Source organism: Myotis lucifugus, unplaced genomic scaffold (assembly GCF_000147115.1).
Source record: "Myotis lucifugus unplaced genomic scaffold, Myoluc2.0 scaffold_18, whole genome shotgun sequence".
NCBI classification, from domain to species: Eukaryota; Metazoa; Chordata; class Mammalia; order Chiroptera; family Vespertilionidae; genus Myotis; species Myotis lucifugus.
In genome coordinates this window covers 6,457,286-6,479,485 of record NW_005871066.1, presented here as the reverse complement: position 1 = coordinate 6,479,485, position 22,200 = coordinate 6,457,286, and the positions used below count along the sequence as shown (strand labels likewise).

The 22,200-nt window shown below is 41.3% G+C and overlaps 1 protein-coding gene, 1 non-coding gene and 1 pseudogene across 2 annotated transcripts in view; 2 read left to right on the top strand and 1 right to left on the bottom strand.

The window, feature by feature from the left end:
- Positions 1-352: 352 nt before the first annotated feature.
- The window catches only part of CDK13 (cyclin dependent kinase 13), a 108,586-nt gene continuing 86,738 nt past the window's right edge, over positions 353-22,200 (top strand). Inside the window, exons 1-2 of the mRNA XM_023751009.1 lie at positions 353-555; positions 18,442-19,095. Coding sequence (XP_023606777.1) covers positions 353-555; positions 18,442-19,095 — 857 coding nt within the window. The remainder of the gene's footprint in view (positions 556-18,441; positions 19,096-22,200) is intronic.
- LOC111825236 lies at positions 7,926-8,114 on the top strand. Its single transcript, XR_002828396.1, has one exon. It is a non-coding gene; the product is annotated as a U2 spliceosomal RNA (small nuclear RNA).
- On the bottom strand, positions 20,861-22,177 carry LOC106696525 (annotated as a pseudogene).

Genomic DNA, 22,200 nt, shown 5'->3' with positions numbered 1-22,200 from the left:
GTCTCTGTCCATCACCATTTATCCCCCCATACCCTCTCCCATCTCTCCCTATCCCCCTCACAATCACTATACTGTTGTCTGTGTCCGTGACTTTTTTTCTCCTTTTTGCTCAATCCCTTCACCACTTCATATGCTATTTAAAGTGAGATTATTTTTCAGTCTTAGACTGCTGGTTGGTTTTATTGGTTGATAAATTCCCAATTATTGGTATTCATGAATAAAACATTGATGGTAGGACTGACATCCCTTCATAATTAAAGTATCATTAATTTGCCCCATGGAGGCTTATTGCTCTATCTTAAGTTTATCTATATCATAAAAGCCCAGTGACTGTTACAGCGGAACAACCAATATGACCGGTTGCTATGACGCACAGGCCGCAAGGGCCGCCGCTGCTGAGCCCAAGGGCCCCAGGGCCAGTTGTGCAGCTGTCGCCAAGGCGCTGGTAAAGAAGAAGGCGAAGGTGGCCAGCGTGAGTGTACAGCTTGAGATGAAGGCTCTGTGGGACAAATTCAATCAGCTGGGCACTGAGATGATCGTCACCAAGGCTGGCAGGTCAGGGCGCCCCTCTCCCCCCTGCGACCCTCCCCACATGGTGCCAGTCTCAGGCAGCGGGCTTTGGCCCAATCCACGCAAGCGAGACTGACAAGTGGGGTGGGGGCACGGCCTGGCCACCTGCGGGTCGCTCTCAGTGCGGGCCAGCTCCTTTGCTCTCTGAGTCCTGGCTCTAGTGACAGCCGCCTGGCATGCCAGGCTGGAGGGTGCTGCTCGGGAGGCCAGGAAGGCGATGGAGAGAAACCCTGTGGACCTGCCGCCCGACCAGCAGCCCAGGACCTGGCACCACCAGAAAAAGACTGGCTCAGAGCACACTGAGCTTGGGGGGAAGGCAGATGCCTGTGAGGGGCCTTGTCACCAGCTGGCTTCTGGTGGATCCCACCTCAAAGGAAACTCGGTTTTTGGTTCCTTAGTTCAGTCTATCCTGGCTAAAGAGGAGCAGCTGGGCATATTTTAGGGGAGAATTAATACTCTAAAACAGTATGTTCTGTTCTGTGGAGATTGCTACCCAGTTGTCGTAGGCCTAAATTCTGGGTGATTATGGGGCCTGGCTCTGCCACTGGGGTCCACGTCTTCCAATTAGCCTCTATTTGTTATAAGGGCTCAAAGAGAAGACGGGGAACAAGTTTTTTTTTGTTTGTTTTAAAATATATTTTATTGAAATTTTACAGAGAGGAAGGGAGAGGGATAGAGAGTTAGAAACATCGATGAGAGAGAAACATCAATAAGCTGCCTCCTGCACACCCCCCATTGGGGATGTGCCCGCAACCAAGGTACATGCCCTTGACCGGAATTGAACCTGGGACCTTTCAGTGTGTAGGTCGACGCTCTATCCACTGAGCCAAACCGGTTAGGGTGGAACAAGTTTTTTTGATGCAATGGATTTGACCAACAGACAAAGGCGAGTGCCGGGCTGTGTCTAATGTACACACAGAGACCAGCTCTGAGTCCGCCTGGCCTGAGGGAGCTCAGGGTCTGTTTGTAGAGTCTTCTGGTGGTTTCTGTTTCCTTGCTGAGGCCATCCTCCCTGGAAAGCCTGGGGCCCATGCTCAGCTCCAGTTCAGTGGGTCTTTTCCAGGCCCCTCCCCCAGGCTGGCCCCACCCCTATCGGCCTGGCCCGACTCCACCCGTGCACAAATTTGTGCACTGGGCCTCTAGTCCTATCTAATAAAAGAGAAACATTGTAATTAGCGTACGACCGCTACCCTTCCCATTGGCTAATCGGGGCGATATGCACATTAACTGCCAGCCAAGATGGCGGCCGGCAGCCAGGCAGCTTGAAGCTAACAGGAGGCTTGCTTGCTTCAGTGACAGAGGACTCCAATGTTCCCCGCCTGCCTTGTAGGCCTCTGAGCTTGCAGTTTGAAACATTTTAACAAATATAGAAGCTAAACAAAACCCCAGAAACCAGCTTTCAGCCGGCCGGGATCTCAGAGCTGGAGTTATACATTGTTTCGATTATAGAATGCAAACAAACCAGATACGTGCTTTCAGCAGTGGAAGCCTCAGAGCTAAAGCCAGAGCTAAAGCTGGCCCAGAATAAAAAAAAGAAAAAGACAAAAAGGAGTGGTTGGGAGCTTCAGTCAACCGCCAGCCTGAAAGCAGCCCTCAGCCCCTCACCCAGACTGGCCAGGCACCCCAGTGGGGACCCCCACCCTGAAGGGTGCGTGACCAGCTGCAAACAGCCATCATCCCCTCATCCAGGCTGGCCAGGCACCCTAGTGGGGACCCCCCACCCTGATCCAGGACACCCTTCAGGGCAAACCAGCTGGCCCCCAGGCCTCTATCCTATATAGTAAAAGGGTAATATGCCTCCCAGCACCGGGATCAGCGGAGCCTCGAGGCCTCCTGGCACCGGATCAGCGTGACAGGGGGCAGCGCCCAAACCCCCTGATCGCCCTGCGGCTCTGTGTGTGACAGGGTGCGGCGTCCCAACCCCCTGATCGGCCCTGCTCTGTGTGTGACAGGGTGCGGCGCCCCATCCCCCCTCTACCCCCCACAGGCCCTGCTCTGTGTGTGACAGGGTAGAGCCATAACCTCCCCATCGGCCCTGCCCTGAGTGTGAGAGTGGCGGCGCCCCAACCCCCTGATGGGCCCTGCTCTGTGGGTGATAGAGGGCGGCGCCCCAGCCCCCCCTCCCCACGGGCCCTGCTCTGTGTTTGATCGGGTAGAGCCATAACCTCCCCATCGGCCCTGCCCTGAGTGTGACAGTGGCGGCGCCCCAACCCCCTGATCGGCCCTGCTCTGTGTGTGACAGGAGGCGGTGCCCTAACTCCCCTATCGGCCCTACTCTGTGAGTGACAGGGGGGAGCTCCTCAACCCCCTGATCGGCCCTGCTCTGTGTGTGACAGGGGGGAGCTCCCCAACCCCCTGATGGGCCCTGCTCTGTGCGTGACAGGGGGGAGCTCCTCAACCCCCTGATCGGCCCTGCTCTGTGCATGACGGGGGAGCTCCCCATCCCCCTGATGGGCCCTGCTCTGTGCATGACAGGGGGCAGTGCCGAACCCCCTGATTGGCCCTGCTCTGTGCGTGACAGGGGGTGGCGCCGCAACCCCCCAATCGGCCCTACCCTGAGCGTGACTGAAGGTGGCATCGCAACCTCCGATCCACCCTGCTCTGTGCATGACAGGAGGCGGTGCCCCAACTCCCCAATCAGCCCTGCTCTGAGCCCGACCAGGGGCTGCACCTAGGGATTGGGCCTGCCCTCTACCACCAGGAGCAGGCCTAAGCCAGCAGGTCGTTATCTCCCGAGGGGTCCCAGACTACGAGAGGGCACAGGCCGGCTGAGGGACCCCCCTCCCCCCCCCTTCCCCAGTGCACAAATTTTTGTGCACTGGGCCTCTAGTATAATAATAAAAACTTTGGAAATTTTCATAGTGAAAGCTTCTTAAAGCCCTTTGCTCAAGAAGTCTGAATCATTGATCACTGACATTTCTGTCATGGCAGCTGTAGAGCAAGTTAACATGATAAAAGTGAATAAGATAAATTCCACTTCAGGTTCTTTTGTGTTTTGTTTGTTTGTTTTACCCATCTCTTCGCACCTTCCCTTTTGGTAACCATCCAGCTTGTTCTCTATTTCTATGGGTCTAAACTTCTTACTATTTTAAAAAGCGTGGAATTGTAAGCCCTCTGTACTTTAGTTTATGCCCTTGACTCAATTAGCCAATCCTCTTGACCATTCTTCCAACCATAGTTCAGATGTCATCTAAGAAGCCTTCATTAATCTCATCCAGAAGAGATTTCTCTTAATTTCTTTAGCACTGAGATAACTTTTATGAATACTTACTATATCCAGATTATATTAGAGTTGTCCCTCCTCCTTCTTAGTTTCAGTAATTCATTAAAAAAACAACCACAAATCAGTTATATTGAGGTATGATTTATATACAATATAATTAATCAATATTAATTGTATAATTGAGTGGATTTTGACAAAGATAAACTTGTGTAACCACCACCACAATCATGATAAAAAGAACATTTCCAGCCCCAGCTCCAAATGTTTCATATATCCCTTTCATTCTGTCCCCTACTTCTACCTGTGGTCCTTGGCAACAACTGATCTATTTTCCATCACATTACTTTGATCTTTCTTGAACTTTATATAAATGGAATTACATGGTATGTATGTGTGTGTGTGTTTTTAATCCTAATACTCGAAGATATGTTTTTATTGATTTTAGAGAGAAAAGAAGGGGGCGGGGTGAGAGAGAAACTGATCGTAAGCACCACAACCAGAGATCAAAACCGAAACCTTTTTGGTGTATGGGACAATGCGTCAACCAACTGAGCCACCCAGCCATGGCCGTAGTATGTACTTTTCATTGTCTACCTTCACTTAACATGGTTTTGAGGTTCATCAGTGTTGCATGTTCAGGTGTTTTGTTCCTTTTTATTGGTGAGTAATACTCCACTTATGGACATACCATTAATTTGCTTATTCATTCACCAAATTGAACATTTTGAGTTATTTTCAGTTTTGGGCTGAACAAAGCTGCTGTGAACATAGGAATACAGGTCTTGTTTTTGTTACTTGAACATTACAGTTGCTTCACATCCTCACCAAGACTTCAGTTTATGTCAGTCTTTGATTTTAGCTATTGTAGTAGATGAGTAGTGGCATATCATTGTGGTTTTACTGGCAATTCCCTAATGACTAACAATGTTGAGCATCTTTCCATATGCCTATTGGCTTTTCATATCTTTTGTGAAGTGTCTTAAAATTTTTGTCCATATTCTTCATGAATTTTATTGTCTTACTAAATTGTAAGAATTCTGTACATATTCTATAAACAAGCTCCTTGTCAGGCATATGTTTTGCAAATGTTTTTTTCTCAATCTGTGGCTTGCCTTTCCTTAATTTCAAAGAGCAAAGGTTTTCAATTTTGATGAAATCCAATTTAGTAGTTTTTCTTTTATAACGTGCTTTTTGTAGCCCCCCCTAAAAAAAAAACTTTGCCTATCTCATGGTCACACAGTTTTTCTCCTTGTTTTAAAATATATCTCTTCAATTTATCAGTCTACTTTCATGCATAATATGACATTACAAAAGTATACTTTCACTTTCTTCCTAATACTATTCTTGTCATGCTTTATTTCTACATATGTATGACTTATGCATGTTATTTATACATGAAATTTAAAAATGAGAAAAGTCTCTTTTGTAAACACTTTCTCATTTCTTTGTGCACATTCAAACTTTGATGTATTTTCCTCTGTCAAAAGGAATGGCTTTTAACATTTCTAACAATGTAGGTCTGCTGTTTTGTTTGTCTGAAAACCTCCATTTTGAAAGATATTTTTGCTGGGTATGGAGTTCTACATGTACTTTTTATCCCTCAGTACTTTGATTCTGGCTTGACGACTATTTTCATATTTTGTTTTTACTTTAGCCACTAGATTGAAAGTCCCATGAGGTTCTTTTTAAATCTTGTCTTTTAAGCACTGACACAGCATATGATAGATAATAGGTACCCAGAAAATGATGTTAAAGTGATTTAGATAAGAAAACATCCAGAAACTCAGAATTTAAAAAAATATATATTTTCATTGATTTCAAAAAGGAAGGGAGAGGGATGGAGAGATAGAGACAATGATGAGAGAGAATCATTGATCTGCTGCCCCCTGTACACCCTCACTGGGGGTTGAGCCTGCAACCTGGGCATGTGCCTGATTGGGAATTGAACCGTGACCTCCTGGTTCATGGGTCGATGCTCAATCACCTAGCTACACTGGCTGGCAAACCTCAGAATTAAAAAAAAAATCCTGTTGATATTAACAGGGTCCAGTGTTGGCCTATGAATAAATTCATAATAACTAGAGCTAGACTAATCAAAAGTCTGTGTCTTTGGGCAAATCAACTATTACGCTCTTTCTCTACTCCTCGCCATCTTTTTCTTGAGCGAAACATGAAGACATGCGCAGAGTTTATGCTCAGTGAATTAGAACTTCTTTAGCTGAGCCACTCTGTAAAAAGTCAGCCATGTGTCTTTCATTTTTTTTAACTTTTAGTGTTGCGTAAGGAACATAAAGGAAAGGAAGTATACTTTTAGAACAGCAAAAAACATTTTAATTTTATGTTACTTTTTTCTAGTTTTAAAAATAACACCTTTTTTTGAGATATAATTCACACACACCATGCAATTTACTCTAATTTTAAGTGATACTATCATTGGTCTTTATTATATTTACAGAGTTGTACAGCCATCATCACTAATTTTAGAGCATATTAATCACCCCCTCCCCCCAAAAACACACACACAAAACTTCACCTGTTAGTAATCACTCCCCATTTGTACCTCTTGCAGTACCTGGCAACTACTTTCAGTCTTTATGGATTTGCCTATTCTGGACATCCTATATAATAAAAGCCTAATATGCAAATTGACCGAACGGTGGAACAACTGGTTGCTATGATGCACACTGACCACCAGGAGACAGATGCTCAATGCAGGAGCTTACCCTAGCCCGCAGGCCCCAGGCTGGCCAAGGCGGGTGCCAGCGGGAGCCCCCTGATTGCCCTGCTGGTCGCCCCACAGATTGGCCCTGATCACCAGCCAGGCCTTGGGGACCCTACCTGTGCATGAATTTCATGCACCGGGCCTCTAGTTTCATATAAATGGAATTATACAGTTTATGCTCTTTTTTTTTTTTTTTTTTTTTTTTTTACTTAAGCATAAGGGTTTTAAGACTCATCTATGTTGTATTATGTATCAATACTTCATTCCTTTTTATGGCAAGTATTATTCCATTGTATGGATATATTGCATTTTATTGTTAGTTGATGGACATTTGGGTTGTTTCCACATTTTGGCTATTATGAATTATGCTTCCGTGAACATTTATGTATAGTTTACTTTTCTTGGGCATATACCTAGGAATGGAATTTTGGGTTGTATGGTAATTCTATGTTTAACATTTTAAGGAACTGCCAAACTGTTTTCAAAGGCTGCATCATTTTTATATTCTGACCAGTAATATATGAGGATTCTGATTTCTTCATATCCTTGGCATTAGTTGTCTTTTTTATTATTATCATCCTGGAGTTTAATATGGTGTCTCATTATGACTAATGATGTTGAGCATCTTTTCATGTGTTAATTTATATATCTTTTTTTTTTTAAAATATATTTTATTGATTTTTTACAGAGAGGAAGGGAGAGAGATAGAGAGTTAGAAACATCGATGGGAGAGAAACATTGATCAGCTGCCTCCTGCACATCTCCCACTGGGGACGTGCCCGCAACCCAGGTACATGCCCTTGACCGGAATCGAACCTGGGACCCTTCAGTCCGCAGGCCGACGCTCTATCCACTGAGCCAAACCAGTTTCGGCTATATATCTTTTGGAGGGAAATATTCATTCAGATCCTTTACTTATTTTAAAATTGGTTTTTCTTCTTATTGTTGAATCTTACGAATTCCTAATATACTCTGGATACAAATCTCTGACATGACTTGTAACATTTCTCCTCCTAGAGAGAGGAATTCTTGTATTCAGGAGAGTCAATTTTAATTCAATACAAAGAAGTGGAGTCTTCCCCAGGTGATTTGTTCATAACCATTTCGGCCATTCTAATAGTGTAACATTGAACAAGTCATTTAGCTTCTGAGTCATTGTTTCTGGACTCAAAAGAAGAAAAGAAAGAAGTTCTAGGGTGAGGTGTCAACAAAACAATCAAATGACCACTATCTGTTAAATGGGTAATTATCCAGTAGAAAAAAGCAAGTGCTTAGAAATTATACAGATATGGATTTAGGTGCTTTTGTAGCAGAATAATAATAAGCATTTCCATTAACTTACCTTTTTTAAACTTTGGTGTTTCTTGTAAAATGGGATGAATAATGCCTACCTAATTAAAAAACAACTTGATCACTTCTCGGCCTTTTGGCTAAGATCAAGTGTAGTATCTTCTTATCAGTTTAACATCTGATACGTCCTCTATCTGAGAACATTATATTAAATGTATTTTTGGAATAAGGAGATGGAATAGGAGCTTGCTCCGTCTACTCCACGCATCGACCCGGTATTGCAGTACCTCTGGGAACGGTGCACCAAGGGGGAAAACAAACAAACTCGAAACAACCCAAGTACTATGAATAAAGGAGCAGTTAAAATAAATTATGGTACAGGTACTTAATTTGCAAATATTTTTTCCCATTGTATCCCTTTGATGATGTCCATTAAAGCACAAAAGTTTTAAATTTTGTTGAAGTTCACTTTGTTTTTTTCTCTTATTTATGCCTTGGTGTCATATCAAAGAAGGCTTTGCCTAACTGAAGGTCACAAATATCTATATTTTCTTCTAAGAGTTTTACAGTTTAAGCTTTTACACCTTGGTCTTTGATCTGTTTAGAGTTAATTTTTTTGTATGATGAAAGAGGTCCAACTTCATTATTTTGCATGTGGATATTTAGTTGTCCCAGTTGTTAAAAAGACAATTCTTTCTCCATTGGCATTCTTTAAAAAAAAAAGTAATTTGTTGTTGACAGTAATACAGATGTCCCCCATTTCACACCCCTCCCCCTCCACTCAGCCCCTACTCCGCTGCAGACCTTCAGCACTATTTTCTGTGTCCATGAGCTATACATATACAATAAAACCTCGATAGACTAATTTGGGCTAGGGAGTATCTGTTAAGGTGAAAGTCCGTCATAAAGTGGATTTTCTGAATGGGTATGTTAAAATGGATAAATTAGTTTATCTGTTTTTACTTATGCCAACACATTTGTGTAATTAAAATTAAGCATGTATGAAAAATTTAATTTCACTGAAGAGTTTTCTATATGTATTACTCTAATTTTAAAATCTACTGAATTTAAATGCATGCATTCACCAGTAACCTCTAGTAAACAAATGCACACAGCTGGGGAATGACTTAGAGCCCAGCTGGGCAAAACTGCTGCAGAAAGTTCCACTAGAAACAACAGAACCAATTTCTGAGGGATGTAGTGTGATCACCTGCTAATCATTCTCTGAACATTGCTTAAGAGCGGTGCCTCTTGGATTTAAATATGTAGACTTCTAGGTACCCAGTGCAGGAATTCATGCACCTTGAAAGGAACTGTCGGCCATGAGGCTGTGGTGGGCACAGGGGCGGGTCTTGGCTCATCCTCCGCGCCCCCACCTGGTCCCTCCTGCCACAGCTCCCAGTCCCCTGTCTGCTGGCAGCCCCACTCCCACCACTACTGCACCCACGCGCCGAGGGCGCTGGCCCCGCTCGCACCTGCTGACGGCGTGGAGCGAAAGGGGCTGGAGCCGTTAGTGGGTGCAAGTGGTGGCTGCTGCCCTGATCGCCCCTCAGGAGCAGGAGGAGGTGGAGAAGCCCGCAGGGGCGATTGGGACCAGTGCTGGGCGCTGGCAGCAGGTGCGAGTGCCAGGCGGGACTGTGGTGCACGGGAGCAAAGAATTTTCAGTAACCACCAGAGGCTTGCCCTGATGACAGTGACCAGTGCCCCACCTTGGTCTGGTGCCCCCACTCACCTGCTCCACCATCCCGTCCCAGCCGACGCCCACCATGTCCCACACTCTACCGCCTGCTGCCAATGCCCGCATGTTCTGCACGCGCCCCCGGTGGTCAGCACACATCATAATGACTGATTGTTCAGTCTGTTTGCAAATTAGAGTTTTATGTATATAGATAGTTGTAGAAATATAATATTAATTTGTGTCAGTGAAATTACTACAGTGTTTTTTCCAACATATGGCCTATTTGCTAAAATTTATTAAAAATAACAGTGAGCTAACAAGAAACTCTGATAATTTAATTATAAGCAAATCTTAACTAAAAGCATTTTAAAATGAACAGGGTTATAATTTTCACATATGACATACGAACTGGGAATTTTGTCCATTAAATCCGAAGTCTGTTAAAATGAGACCCACAAAATTGAGGGTTTACTGTACCACACATTCTTGATTATTCTGCCTTTATAGTGATTTTTGAAATAGGAAGGGAGAGGAATAGAGAGTTAGAAACATCGATGAGAGAGAAACATCAATCAGCTGCCTCCTGCACACCCCTTACTGGGGATGTGCCCGCAACCAAGATACATGCCCTTGACTGGAATCGAACCCGGGACCTTTTAGTCCTCAGGGTGACGCTCTATCCACAGAGCCAAACCGGTTAGGCTGAATTTTATTCTTTTAGATTGCTTGACTTTTTTTAAATTTGGTGTGGGGGCTGCATTTCCATGTGAATTTTAGGATCACCTTGCCAGTTTGTGCAAAGAAAGTAGCTGAGACTTTTGTAAGGATTGCATTGAATTTGTTGATCAACATGAAAATATTGACATTTTAATAATGTTAAATCATCTAATATACGAACATGAAATTTCTTTCCATTTAATTACGGTTTCCTTTATATTTTCCATTGTGTTTTGAAGTTTTCAGGGTACAGTCCTGGCACTTTTGTTAAATTTATTCATGGGTTTCTTGTTAAGCCTATTGTAAATAGGAGTTTTTTTTGGTAATTTCATTTTGATTGTTCATTGCTACTGTATAGAACTACAATAGATTTTTCTATATTTTTCATTTTTCCTTCCATTTTCCTGACTTGTTTCTTAGTCCTAATAGTAGATTCCTTCAGATTTTCTATATATAAGATTAAGTCATCTCCAGAGATAGTGTTACCTTTTTTCCCCCCTCAGTATTGGATTCTTTTATTTTTGTCTTATCTAATTGAAATGGCTAGAATCTCAAGTACAGTATTGAATTGAAGTGGTGAGATTGGACTTCCTTGTCCTGTTCCTGATCATATAGAAAATGTATTCAGTCTTTCTCCACAAAATGATAGCTGTGAAGTTTTCAGAAATGCCTAATTGTATTTTTTTATGAAAATTATTTCCCACAGAGTCTAATTTTTGCTGTAAAAACAATTCTGGGTGTTTTGGTTGACCTTAAACATGAGCCTGTGTAATTATCCATTACTGTTCTAGAGGCTAGGAAAAAAAGAAATCTTCTATTTGTTATGAAAAATATATGCATAATGTTGGTAGTATTTTCTTTATTTAGCTAGTATTACTAAAATCATTCTGATTTTCTAGATTTAATTATTTGAAGTTAAGCATTTGGAGTAGTGGAGTAAGAATAAATCTGTACAACCTTTTTAATTTTAATTTATACTATATATTTTGGTGTATAGTAATTTGCAGTGGTGTTTATCTTTAAAATTTTCTGTATTTTTTTTAGTTTTCTATTATAAATTTTTTTTGCTTCTTTTAATCTGCCCTCTCTTTATATTTAAAACACATATGAAATTACTGAAAACAGTGCAGAAGCATACAGAGCAAGATATAAAAGAAGCCCTTTATGTCTTTTCATTCCCATTACCTTCCAAACATATAACCATGCAAGTAGATTGAAGTACATCCTTTTTCTTTGTATGTAATTACAAACATATATACATATAAATGTTAAGAGTGTTTGCCATAAATATTGTTATTTACATGCTTTTTTTAAAAGTAGGATTTGCAGGTCCTTCCGTAAGGCTACATAAAATTCCATAATGAAATTTATCAAGCTTTATTTAACTATCAGTTGTTGGGTACTGAGCTGATTTTTCTATATTACAAACTATCCTTTAAAGGATATTGTATAACAACTTTTTTTTTTAAATATATTTTTTATTGATTTTTTTACAGAGAGGAAGGGAGAGGGATAGAGAGTCAGAAACATCGATGAGAGAGAAACATCGATCAGCTGCTTCCCGCACACCACCCACTGGGGAAGTGCCCGCAACCAAGGCACATGCCCTTGACGGAATCGAACCTGGGACCTTCCAGTCCGCAGGCCGATGCTCTATCCACTGAGCCAAACCGGTCAGGGCTGTATAACAACTTTTTGACACAAATGGAAATATTTTCTAAGAGGGTATTCTTGTAAGTAAAATTGCAGATCAAAAGCATTTGGTAGATATTACCAAATTGCCTTTTAAAAGGCCTTAACAATTTTATATTCCCTTAACAATTTATAAATTGATAATTTATGTGTGACCATTTCTCTGCATTCTCACGATTACTTGATATTTTCAAAATTTCTATTTTGGCCATTCTGATGGTTGGAAATTTATTACCATTATTTTATTTTGCCTTGTCTGGTTACCAAAGAGAAGGGAGCATTTTAATTTCTTTACTGGTGATTTGTATTTCTTATGTGATTGTATTATTTTTATAATCACGAAGATCCTCTATTATTAAAAATAAGGAAATGTTTACATTAGAAAAATTAGTTTTGCTTATTAAATTTGTTATTAGAAAATGGATGTAAAATGTTTTGATTGTTAATGAAAATAATAAAATCATCTCAGTGTTTATATGAAGATACCAATTAACTAAATGTAATGGTTTTCTAAATTTTCAGTTTAAGGAGAATTTTATCAATGGACCTATGACCATTGGTTAACTAGCTGGTTATCAATGACGAAAAGCATTCTGTTAATATTTGCAGGCATTCAGAGAAGAAGATAACCTGTTTATTCGTTTTTATTCATCAATTCAGTAGAAATCTTTTGATCCCTTGTTGCATGACAGAAAAAGTTTTAGGTACTGGTGATGTAGTGATAAACAAGACTGGTGGAGGAGAGGGGTATAGATGTGTTAATATATCTTTCTGGTGAGGGAAAGTCTCACTGTGGAGTTGATAAATGGAACCCTGAATGATGAGAAAGAATCAGCTCCTGGACTCTAAATAGACTTCTTAACCATCTTTATTTTAGTCCCCCCATCTACTTTCTTTTATACCTTGGTTGCTATGAAGAGCAAGTCAAATTAAAAATGCCTAGAAAAGTGTTTTGTAAACTGTGAGGTTCAATGCAGTATGTTTGTTTATTCAGTAAAAAACTGCTATTTATGTGGTATTATGATAAGGGGTGTGGAATGATAAAAAAAAACAATAGACATCAAAGAGGTCCATTCTGCTTCTCAAAAAGGATGTAGTATAGTAGACTATATATATAAAAGCCAAGCGACCGGAACAACTGGTCGACTGGTCGCTGTGACGTGCACTGTGGCCGGCCAACCAGCCAGATTGGGGGTGGGCCAGCCGGCCAACATCCTGTGGCCCCTACCCCTGCACCGATCGGGGTGGGCCAGCTGGACCCCACCCGTGCACAAATTCATGCACTGGGCCTCTACTTTGGTACATAAAATACAACATTGAGTCATAAAAATCATATTAAGTGCTATTGGAATTCAAGCAAGCAAGGAGAGCTTGCTTCTTTCTTGGTGTTGGTGGTAAGGCTTTTTGAAGGAAGGACTCTTGAAGTAGGCCTTAAAAGATGGATAGGACTTTAATAGAAGATGGAAGGAAGAGAAATTTCTCAGTAGATGAATCTGTGGGAGTAAAGGCATGGAAAGAAGCATTAGGCAGATTCAGAAATTGATAAAGCAGGGTTTCAGGCTAAGGAAGGTGAATTAATTCAGTAAGAATACTATCAGCTGTATATTTAATTCTGCAAATATTTATTAAGCACCTGCTATTGCTATGTTTGTGCTAGGTAGGACTATGAAGACACAGTAATCTCAGTTTAGTTAGGGAAGATAGATGATCTAATTATTCTAATGAGATATGATCAAAAGCTGGTAATCACAGGACAAGGAACATCTTCAGCTGCCTGACTTCATAAGGGAAAACTTTATATAGAGGTCTTGTATATCTGATGCTTTGAAATGAAGTATCTCTTTGCTTAGCAGATAAAAGAGGTGAAGAGAGGAATGTCAGAGAAATATTTCTCTTTATGTGTTTTGGGATGGCTTGGCAAGGCCTTTGTATGCAGTGCAAGGCTGTGAAGAGTTTTGTAGAGGGGTAACTGAAAGATGCAGATGGCAGTATGGAGAGTAAATTGGAAAAGATAGAGACTAGAGGTAGGGAACCTGGCAAAAAGGATATTTTGGAAATGATGTTTTATGGTTTTGGTCTCTATACTAATTGGGCCAAGTGAGAGATGATGTAAGCCCTAATGTGAAATGGTAACTATGGGGATAAAGAGCCTGGAAAACTGGAGAGATGCTTATATATAGAATTAGCAGGTCTTGGCTATCAATGGATATGGAAGAAGGGAGGAAAGGAATATAGAATGACTTCTGGATTTCTATTTCAGTGAATGCCATTGCCTAAGAATAAGATACATTTAAGGAGAAAGGAGGGTGGGTTTGGAGAGGAAACAATAGTTTTAACTGTATTGTGTTGAAGGTGCATATAGGATAGTTGGAAGGGGGAGGATGACTTGGTGGGGTAATCAATAGTTAAGTGATAATTAAAGCTATACATAAGCATAAATTAAATTATTGTGGGAGAATGAGTATAGTGAAGAAGATAACCTTAAAGAGCACTGAGAATCCTAGAAGTAAGAAAAGAATCAGGAAAAAAAGTAGTGGAAGTAGTTAGGAAGTATTTTTTAAGGGTGTGATCAACATTGTCATCACAGATATTGATATTTTTCTTCCCTCCTTTCTCCCACTGCCCAAAATAAAGGAAAGGTAGATCATTGGTCACCTCAGTAATTACAGTGAGGGTAAGAGCCAGAATTTGGCTGCAATTGGAAGAGGTAAAAATACAATATCAAGGTACCATCATTTGCATGTTTGTTTGTTTTCTTCTGGTCTGTTTTTAAAAAGCTTAAAGACGAATTAATTTATGCCTTGAGATGAAATAGCAAATGGACTATTGCAACAGAAATGCTCAGCATAGTGCATCTGAAACTTTAATGAGCGTCTTATTAAATGCAGGTTCTGTGTCAAAGGGTCTATGTTGAGGCCAGAGATATAACATTTCTGACAAGCTTCCAGATGATGCCAGTGTTGCTGTCTATAGACCATACTGAGGATCTAGAGAGTATGAGATTGATAGCATTTTAGAGGACTTAGCCTTGGACCTCTACTAAGGTGGAATGTAACTTGAATAGAGATAAAGATTACATTTGCAGGCAGGAGACATGCTTTTGATAATCTTTTTATTTTTTTCTGTGAAATAGAAGTACAGTGATGTTAAGAAAAGACATTGGGAATGGTAGGTGAACTTGAAGAAAGTTGTGAAGGTTTGGAATAGGTACTGAAAAGAGAAGGAAAGTGAGTGGATTGGAGACATGCAATAATCACTGAATAGTGAGGATTACTTTGGTTATCATGTCTATAGAAATAATTGGAGCAGGGAGAGATTAGATATGTGAAAAGATCAGTTATTTTTAATAAGTTAAGGAAGGAAGCCTACAGGGGAGGTAATGAGGTCTGAAATAGAACAGTACCCTGGAGAATTGAAGATGAGGGTGTGTAGTCTGAATAATGCCACACCCCTCCCCAAAGATATTCCTGTGAACCTGTGAATGTCATCCTACATGGCAAAAGGGACTTTTAAAGATGTGATTAAAATAGGGAACTTGTGATGGAGAGATGATCCTGGATGGGTACTATGTAATCACAGGGTCTTTTTTTTTTCTTTCTTTTTAATTAAATTTATTGGGGTGACCGGTTCGCAAAACCGTACAGGTTTCAAGTGTACAACTCAATAAAACATTATCTGCGCACTGTATTGTGTGCCCATCGCACCAGGCGAAGTCTCTTTTGGTCCCCATTCCCCCCCACTTTGTCCACTTCCACCTAGCCTCCACCCCCTTTCCCTCTGGCTACCACACTGCTGTCTTGTCTATGTGTTATGTATCTATGTTTTTTTAAAAATATATTTTTGTTGATTTTAGAGAGGGAAGGAGGGAGGGAGAGAGTGGGAGGGGGAGAGAGAGAAAGAAACATTAATGATGAGAGAGAACAATCGATCAGCTGCCCTCCTGCACTGTGGGGACCAAGCCTGCAACCCTGGTATGTGCCCTGACTGGGAATCAGACCGTGACCTCCTGGTTCATAGGTCAACACTCAACCATTGAGCCACACCAGCCAGGCTGTATATATGATTTTTGGCTAATCCCTTCATCTTCTTTCAGTCAGTCCCCACATGCCCCACCCCTCTGTCAGCTGTCAGTCTGTTCCAAGTATTTATACCTCTGTTTCTATTTTGTTCATTAGATTGCACATATAAGTGAGATCATATGGTATTTATCTTTCTCTGACTGGCTTATTTCATTTAGCGTAATGCTCTCCATACTGTCACAAAGCATAAGAGTTTATTCTTTTTCATGGTTGAATAGTATTTCATTGTATAATTATACCACAGCTTTTTCATCCACTTATCTACTGATGGGCACTTGGGCTGTTTCCAGATCTTGGCTGTTGTAAATAATGCTGCAGCAAACATAGGAGTGCATATATTCTTTCACATTAGTGTTTTGGGATTCTTAGGATATATTCACAGAAGTGGGATCACCAGGTCAAAAGGCACTTCCATTTTTAATTTTTTTTGAGGAAATGACATATTGTTTTCCACAGTGGCTGCACCAGTTTGCATTCCCACTAACAGTGCATGATGGTTTCCTTTTGTCTACATTCTAGCCAGCACGTTTGTTGATTTATTGATGATAGCCATCTGGCAGGTGTGAGGTAATATCTTATTGTAGTTTTAATTTGCATCTCTTTGATGATTAGTGATATTTAGTATTTTTTCATATGTCTGTTGGCCATCAGTATATCTTCTTTGGAGAATTATCTATTCAGGTCCTTTGTGTGTGTGTGTGTGTATATATATATATATATATATATATATATATATTCTCCTATATAATAAAAGCCTAATATGCTAAGTGTCTGGTCATCCAGTCGGCTGTTCAACCAATCAAAGCGTAATATGCTAATGATATGCTAAGGCCTCTCAACTGCTTGCTATGACGTGCACTGACCAACAGGCGGCAGTCGATCAGTCAACCAGTCGCTATGATGTGCACTGACCACCAGGGGGCAGATGCTCCGACCAGTAGGTTACCTTGCTGCTGGGGTCCGGCTGATCAGGACTGAGTGATATGTGCTGGACATACTCTGGAACCCTACTGTAGTCCCTCTCTGGCTGGCCAACCTCCCACATCCCTCCCCGACCCCGATCATGCACCAGTGGGGTCCCTCAGCCTGGCCTGTGCACTCTAGAAATTCCTAACCCCTTGGGGGATGTCAAAGAGCCGGTTTCAGCCAGACGATGTAACAACCAGTTGCTATGATGCGCACTGACCACCAGGGGGCAGATGCTCAATGCAGGAGCTACTCCCTGGTAGTCAGTGCGCTCCTACGGGGGGGGGGTGGGGGGGGGAGCACTACTCAGCCAGAAGCCGGGCTGATGGCTGGGGAGTGCAGCAGCAGTGGCAGGAGCCTCTCCCACCTCCGCAGCACTGCTAAGGATGTCCAACTGCCATCAGTCGGAATACTCCAAGGGCTCCCAGACTGCGAGAAGGCACAGGCCGAGCTGAGGGGGACACCCCCCCCCCCCACAGTGCACGAATTTCGTGCACTGGGCCTCTAGTGTGAGTGTGTGTGTGTGTGTGTGTGTATCTTTATTATTGATTTCAGAGAGAGTAAGGGAGAGAGATAGAAACGTCAGTGATGAGAGAGAATCATTGATTGGCTGCCTCCTGCACGCCCCACATTGGGGATTGAGCCCGCAACCTGGGTATGTGCCCTGACAGGAAATTGAACCTTGACCTCCTGGTTCATAGGTCGATGCTCAACCTTTGAGCCAAACCGGCCAGGCCTCCAATAATTTCTGAGACGTGAATTGCACAGTCATTAAGTAGTTCCCAAGATTTAGAGACTTTTACTTATTGCCTAATGACAGGTGTTGTCTTTTTCACTCTTGTAGACAGACCTACTTCTGAACTTAATGGGTGAAGATGCTTTTGAGATGTAGAGATCATCTCCCTGGTAAAAGATCAGTCACCCTGCTACTGCTATCCCTGGTATCCTTGTCACCTGCTTCTGTTTTCTTCTGTTTTCTGTTTTGTTTTTAATGTTTTTATTGATTTCAGAGAGGATGGGGGAGCGAGAGAGATAGAAACATCAATGATGAGAGAGAATCATTTGATCAGTTGCCTTCTTACTGCCCCCCCCCTCCCCCCCCCATTGGGGATCGAGCTCACAGCCCTGGTAATCGAACCATGACCTCCTGGTTCATGCGTCAGTGCTCATCCACTGAGCCGCACCTGATGGACTTCCTCCTAATTCTTAACAGTATTTCTTCTCTCAGAATCTGTTTTCATCCAACCTCACCTTTGAGCTTTTGTAGGCTAGGTCAATATACTCAGACATTCCCTCTAGTTTCAGTAAAACTATAGCCAACAGATCACCAGACAATATTCTACTTAAAAGCATTTTTTGTTTTTTAAAAATCCTCCCACAAAAACTATATTATGATTTTGAAATTAAATAAATCTTTCATTTCACAGGCTGGAGTTAGCAGTTTTTATAAATTTCAACTGAACTTTTCTGAATTACTAACTAAATCTTAATTATTTTCCACCAGACGGTCTGCCAAATCCCGAAGCAGAAGCCCATATTCATCTAGGCATTCAAGATCTCGTAGTAGGCACAGACTGTCTAGATCCAGAAGTCGTCATTCTAGCATTTCTCCTAGCACACTAACTCTGAAGAGTAGCCTGGCAGCTGAATTGAACAAGAATAAAAAAGCACGAGCTGCAGAGGCAGCAAGAGCTGCAGAGGCAGCGAAAGCTGCAGAGGCAGCCAAGGCTGCTGAGGCCGCTGCCAAAGCTGCCAAAGCCTCAAACACTTCTACTCCTACCAAGGGGAACACGGAAACTGGTGCCAGCGCATCACAAGCAAACCATGTGAAGGATGTGAAGAAACTTAAGATTGAGCCTGCACCTTCTCCCTCAAGTGGTGGAACTTTAAAAAATGACAAGGCAAAAACAAAGCCACTTACCCAGGTAACAAAGGTGGACAATAATTTGATTGTAGATAAAACCGCCAAGAAAGCAGTTGGGAAGGAGAGTAAATCTGCTGCTACAAAGGAGGAACCAGTATCTCTTAAAGAGAAAACCAAACCACTTACACCAAGCACAGGAGCCAAGGAGAAGGAACAACATGTGGCTCTAGTGACCTCTACATTACCACCATTACCTTTGCCTCCCATGCTGCCTGAAGATAAAGATGCTGATAGGTAAGTGCAGAAAATTTGGTCAATAACTGTTTATTATTTTATTTTTTTTGTTAATCCTTACTTGAGGATATTTTTCCATTGATTTTTAGAGAGAGGGAGAGACTGAGAGAAATGTTGATGTGAGAGACACATTGATTGGTTGTCTTCTGCATGCACCCTGACCAGGGCCAGTGTATGTGCCTTTGACTGGAATCGAACCCAGGACCCTTCAGTCCATGGGCCAATGCTCTATTCACTGAGCTAAACTGGCTAGGGCAGGTCAATAACTATTTGAAGAAAAAAATATGTAAATTTGAAGTGAGAAATTATTTGACTTTTTCCCCCCCAAAAAACTTTACAAAAAATGTTATGTGGATTAATTTTCTGATATATGTCTTAAAATGAAGCACATTGTATAATTCTTAGCATAATTATAGCTTATGCTAAGAATTCCCTGGAAAAATTTGCCAATGTCTTGGAATACAATGTATATATCAGTTTGAGTTTGAGAATTAGAACTGCCGGTATATACTTTGATTTAATATTCCTTGATGATAGTATCAGAGACAGGACATTAAAAAAAAAATATATATATATATATATTTTATTGATTTTTTTTTTACAGAGAGGAAGGGAGAGGGATAGAGAGTTAGTAACATTGATGAGAGAGAAACATCGATCAGCTGCCTCCTGCACACCCCCTACTGGGGATGTGCCCGCAGCCAAGGTACATGCCCTTGACCGGAATCGAACCTGGGACCCTTCAGTCCATTGACCGACGCTCTATCCACTGAGCCAAACCTGTTAGAGCTGAGAGACAGGACATTTTATGAGGGAGTCTGTACTGGGTAATATAATGCATGTGTCTTGGTTTTTTAAGTTTCTTTAGTGGCCTTTTAAATTTACCAGTTTGGGTGGATTTATGAATTTATCCCTTTAGTCTTTCTTGACTTTAACTTTTTTGCAATTAGGGATTGATTATATATTACAGAAAACCCATAATGTGGTTATGCTTTCCTTTAATATATTTACAGATTTCTATTATGAATATTGGGGATGTGGCTTGCTTTTTATTTTGAAACATTTTATTTTTAAGAGGATGAAGGTAAGAATATGTGTAAATTTCTTAAATGTATGCTAGGATAGATGCATTATGCTATTGTGTTATATCTGCCTATTATGCCACTTAATTTTTTCAATTTTTATGAAGAAATTAGAGCTGTTTTCCTTCTTTCTATTGAGAAGCAACTTTATGGACAATTTTCCTAACTGAAAGAATTCTGCCAAAACAAGCAGATAAAAACACCACGTGGGCAGTTCTTTCAAGTGCTCACTTTGATTAGCATTATGAAAATTTTATAACTTAAAAAAAAAATTTCCTGTGTCATGCCTTCTGAGGCCCTTTTATCCTACAGTAAAAAAATGTTACCAAGATACCCCTTTCAATTTAATTTGGTGTTATTCCATTATACTACTATAATTGTGGTAATTCCAGGTTTGACTGTTATCTAGGAGTATTGAAGGTTCATAGTAGTGATTTGGAATTTTCATAAGTGCTGAAATGGGCTTTTCAGCACAACTGAGTGCAGATTTGAGTCACTTATTGGTACCTGAGAATTCAGTGATTATGGACCAGTGAGACTTGTCTCTACTTTATTTTTCATACATGCTTTAGGGATAAATTTTTACTGGTGGTATTTTCAAGAACTCAGGACATACCCATGTGAATGCTCAAGGAGGATATTCTCTGTGCATCTGTTTTTTTGTGTGTGTGTGTGTTTTTTTTAGGTTTATAGTTTATTAATCCTCTCATGAAAAATCTGCACAGATATCACAGATAAAGTCACCGAAGAATCTTTACTCCTTCTGTAGTTCAATCTCCAGCTCACCTTTTGCCAGCACCAATGTTGGCCTTTGCAGTGCCCCTGACTTTCTTCATTCTGTTCTTGCGTTCCTTTCTCTGTGTTTTTGTGGTCGTCGTCTTATATAGGCCATGTCTTGCCAAGTCTGTGTTTGGGTTCATTTTTCTTTGCGTAATCCAAGGAATCATAAATCATGCCAAAGCCAGTGGACTTGCCATCACCAAAGTGAGTTCTGAATCCAAACACAAAGATGACATCAGGTGTGGTCTTACACATTTTGGCTAATTTTTCCCGAATTTCTGTCTTGGGTACTGTTGCCTTCCCAGGGTGAAGGACATCAATGACAATTTGCTTCCGCTGAAGTAGTCTGTTGCTCATGAACTTCCTGGTCCTGATAGTTACTGTGTCATTCCTGATGGAGGTTGATCTTTAAGCAGCCAGGGAGGAAAAGAGCTCTGTGCATCTATTTTTAATGAGATGGTGACACATTTCATAGTTGGTCATTAAAAAATTTCTTTTGATCTGTCTTTTCTTTTTTTCTATTTGTTGTGTCTCTGCTTTTATTTCTTTGAATGTGTTTGTATGTTTCGTGGATATATAAGTTTCTTCTGTTTTTTTTTTATTCGTCACCCGAGGATATGTTTTCATTGATTTTAGGGGGAGAATGAGAGAGAAAGAAACATCAATATGAGAGAGAAACATCGATCAATTGCCTCCTCCATGCACCCTGACCAGGGATTGAACTCTCAACCTGGGACAATGCTCCAACCAACTGAGCCTCAGCAGCCAGGGCAAAGATGTTTCTTAAGACCCTGAGTTCTACTAATGTGTGTGGTCAGAGGTTGATTCAAGACCAGTTATAGTCACTCTTCCTTTTGATGCTCCAAGTGTCGGAAATTTGGCCTGTGGGGACTTTTTAAAGCTGACTCCTTTGTCCTTTTAACTTGATCCCATTTTGTTGTTGCTGTTTGTTTTGTTTTAGTTAATTCTCACACGAGGATATTTTTCCATTAATTTTTAGAGGGAGTGGAAGAGAGAGGGAAAGACAAAGAGAAACTTCATTGAGATGAGAGAAATACAGCAATTGGCTGCCTCCTGCACACCCCCCGACCAGGGCCCTTGACGGGGAAGGAGGAAAAGCCTGCAACCTGAGTACATATGCCCAGAATCTAACCCGGGACCCTTTGGGCGCAGGCTGATGCTCTATCCACTGACCCAAACCGGCTAGCTAGGGCAGCCATTGGTGTTTGAGTGAGTCTTCCTT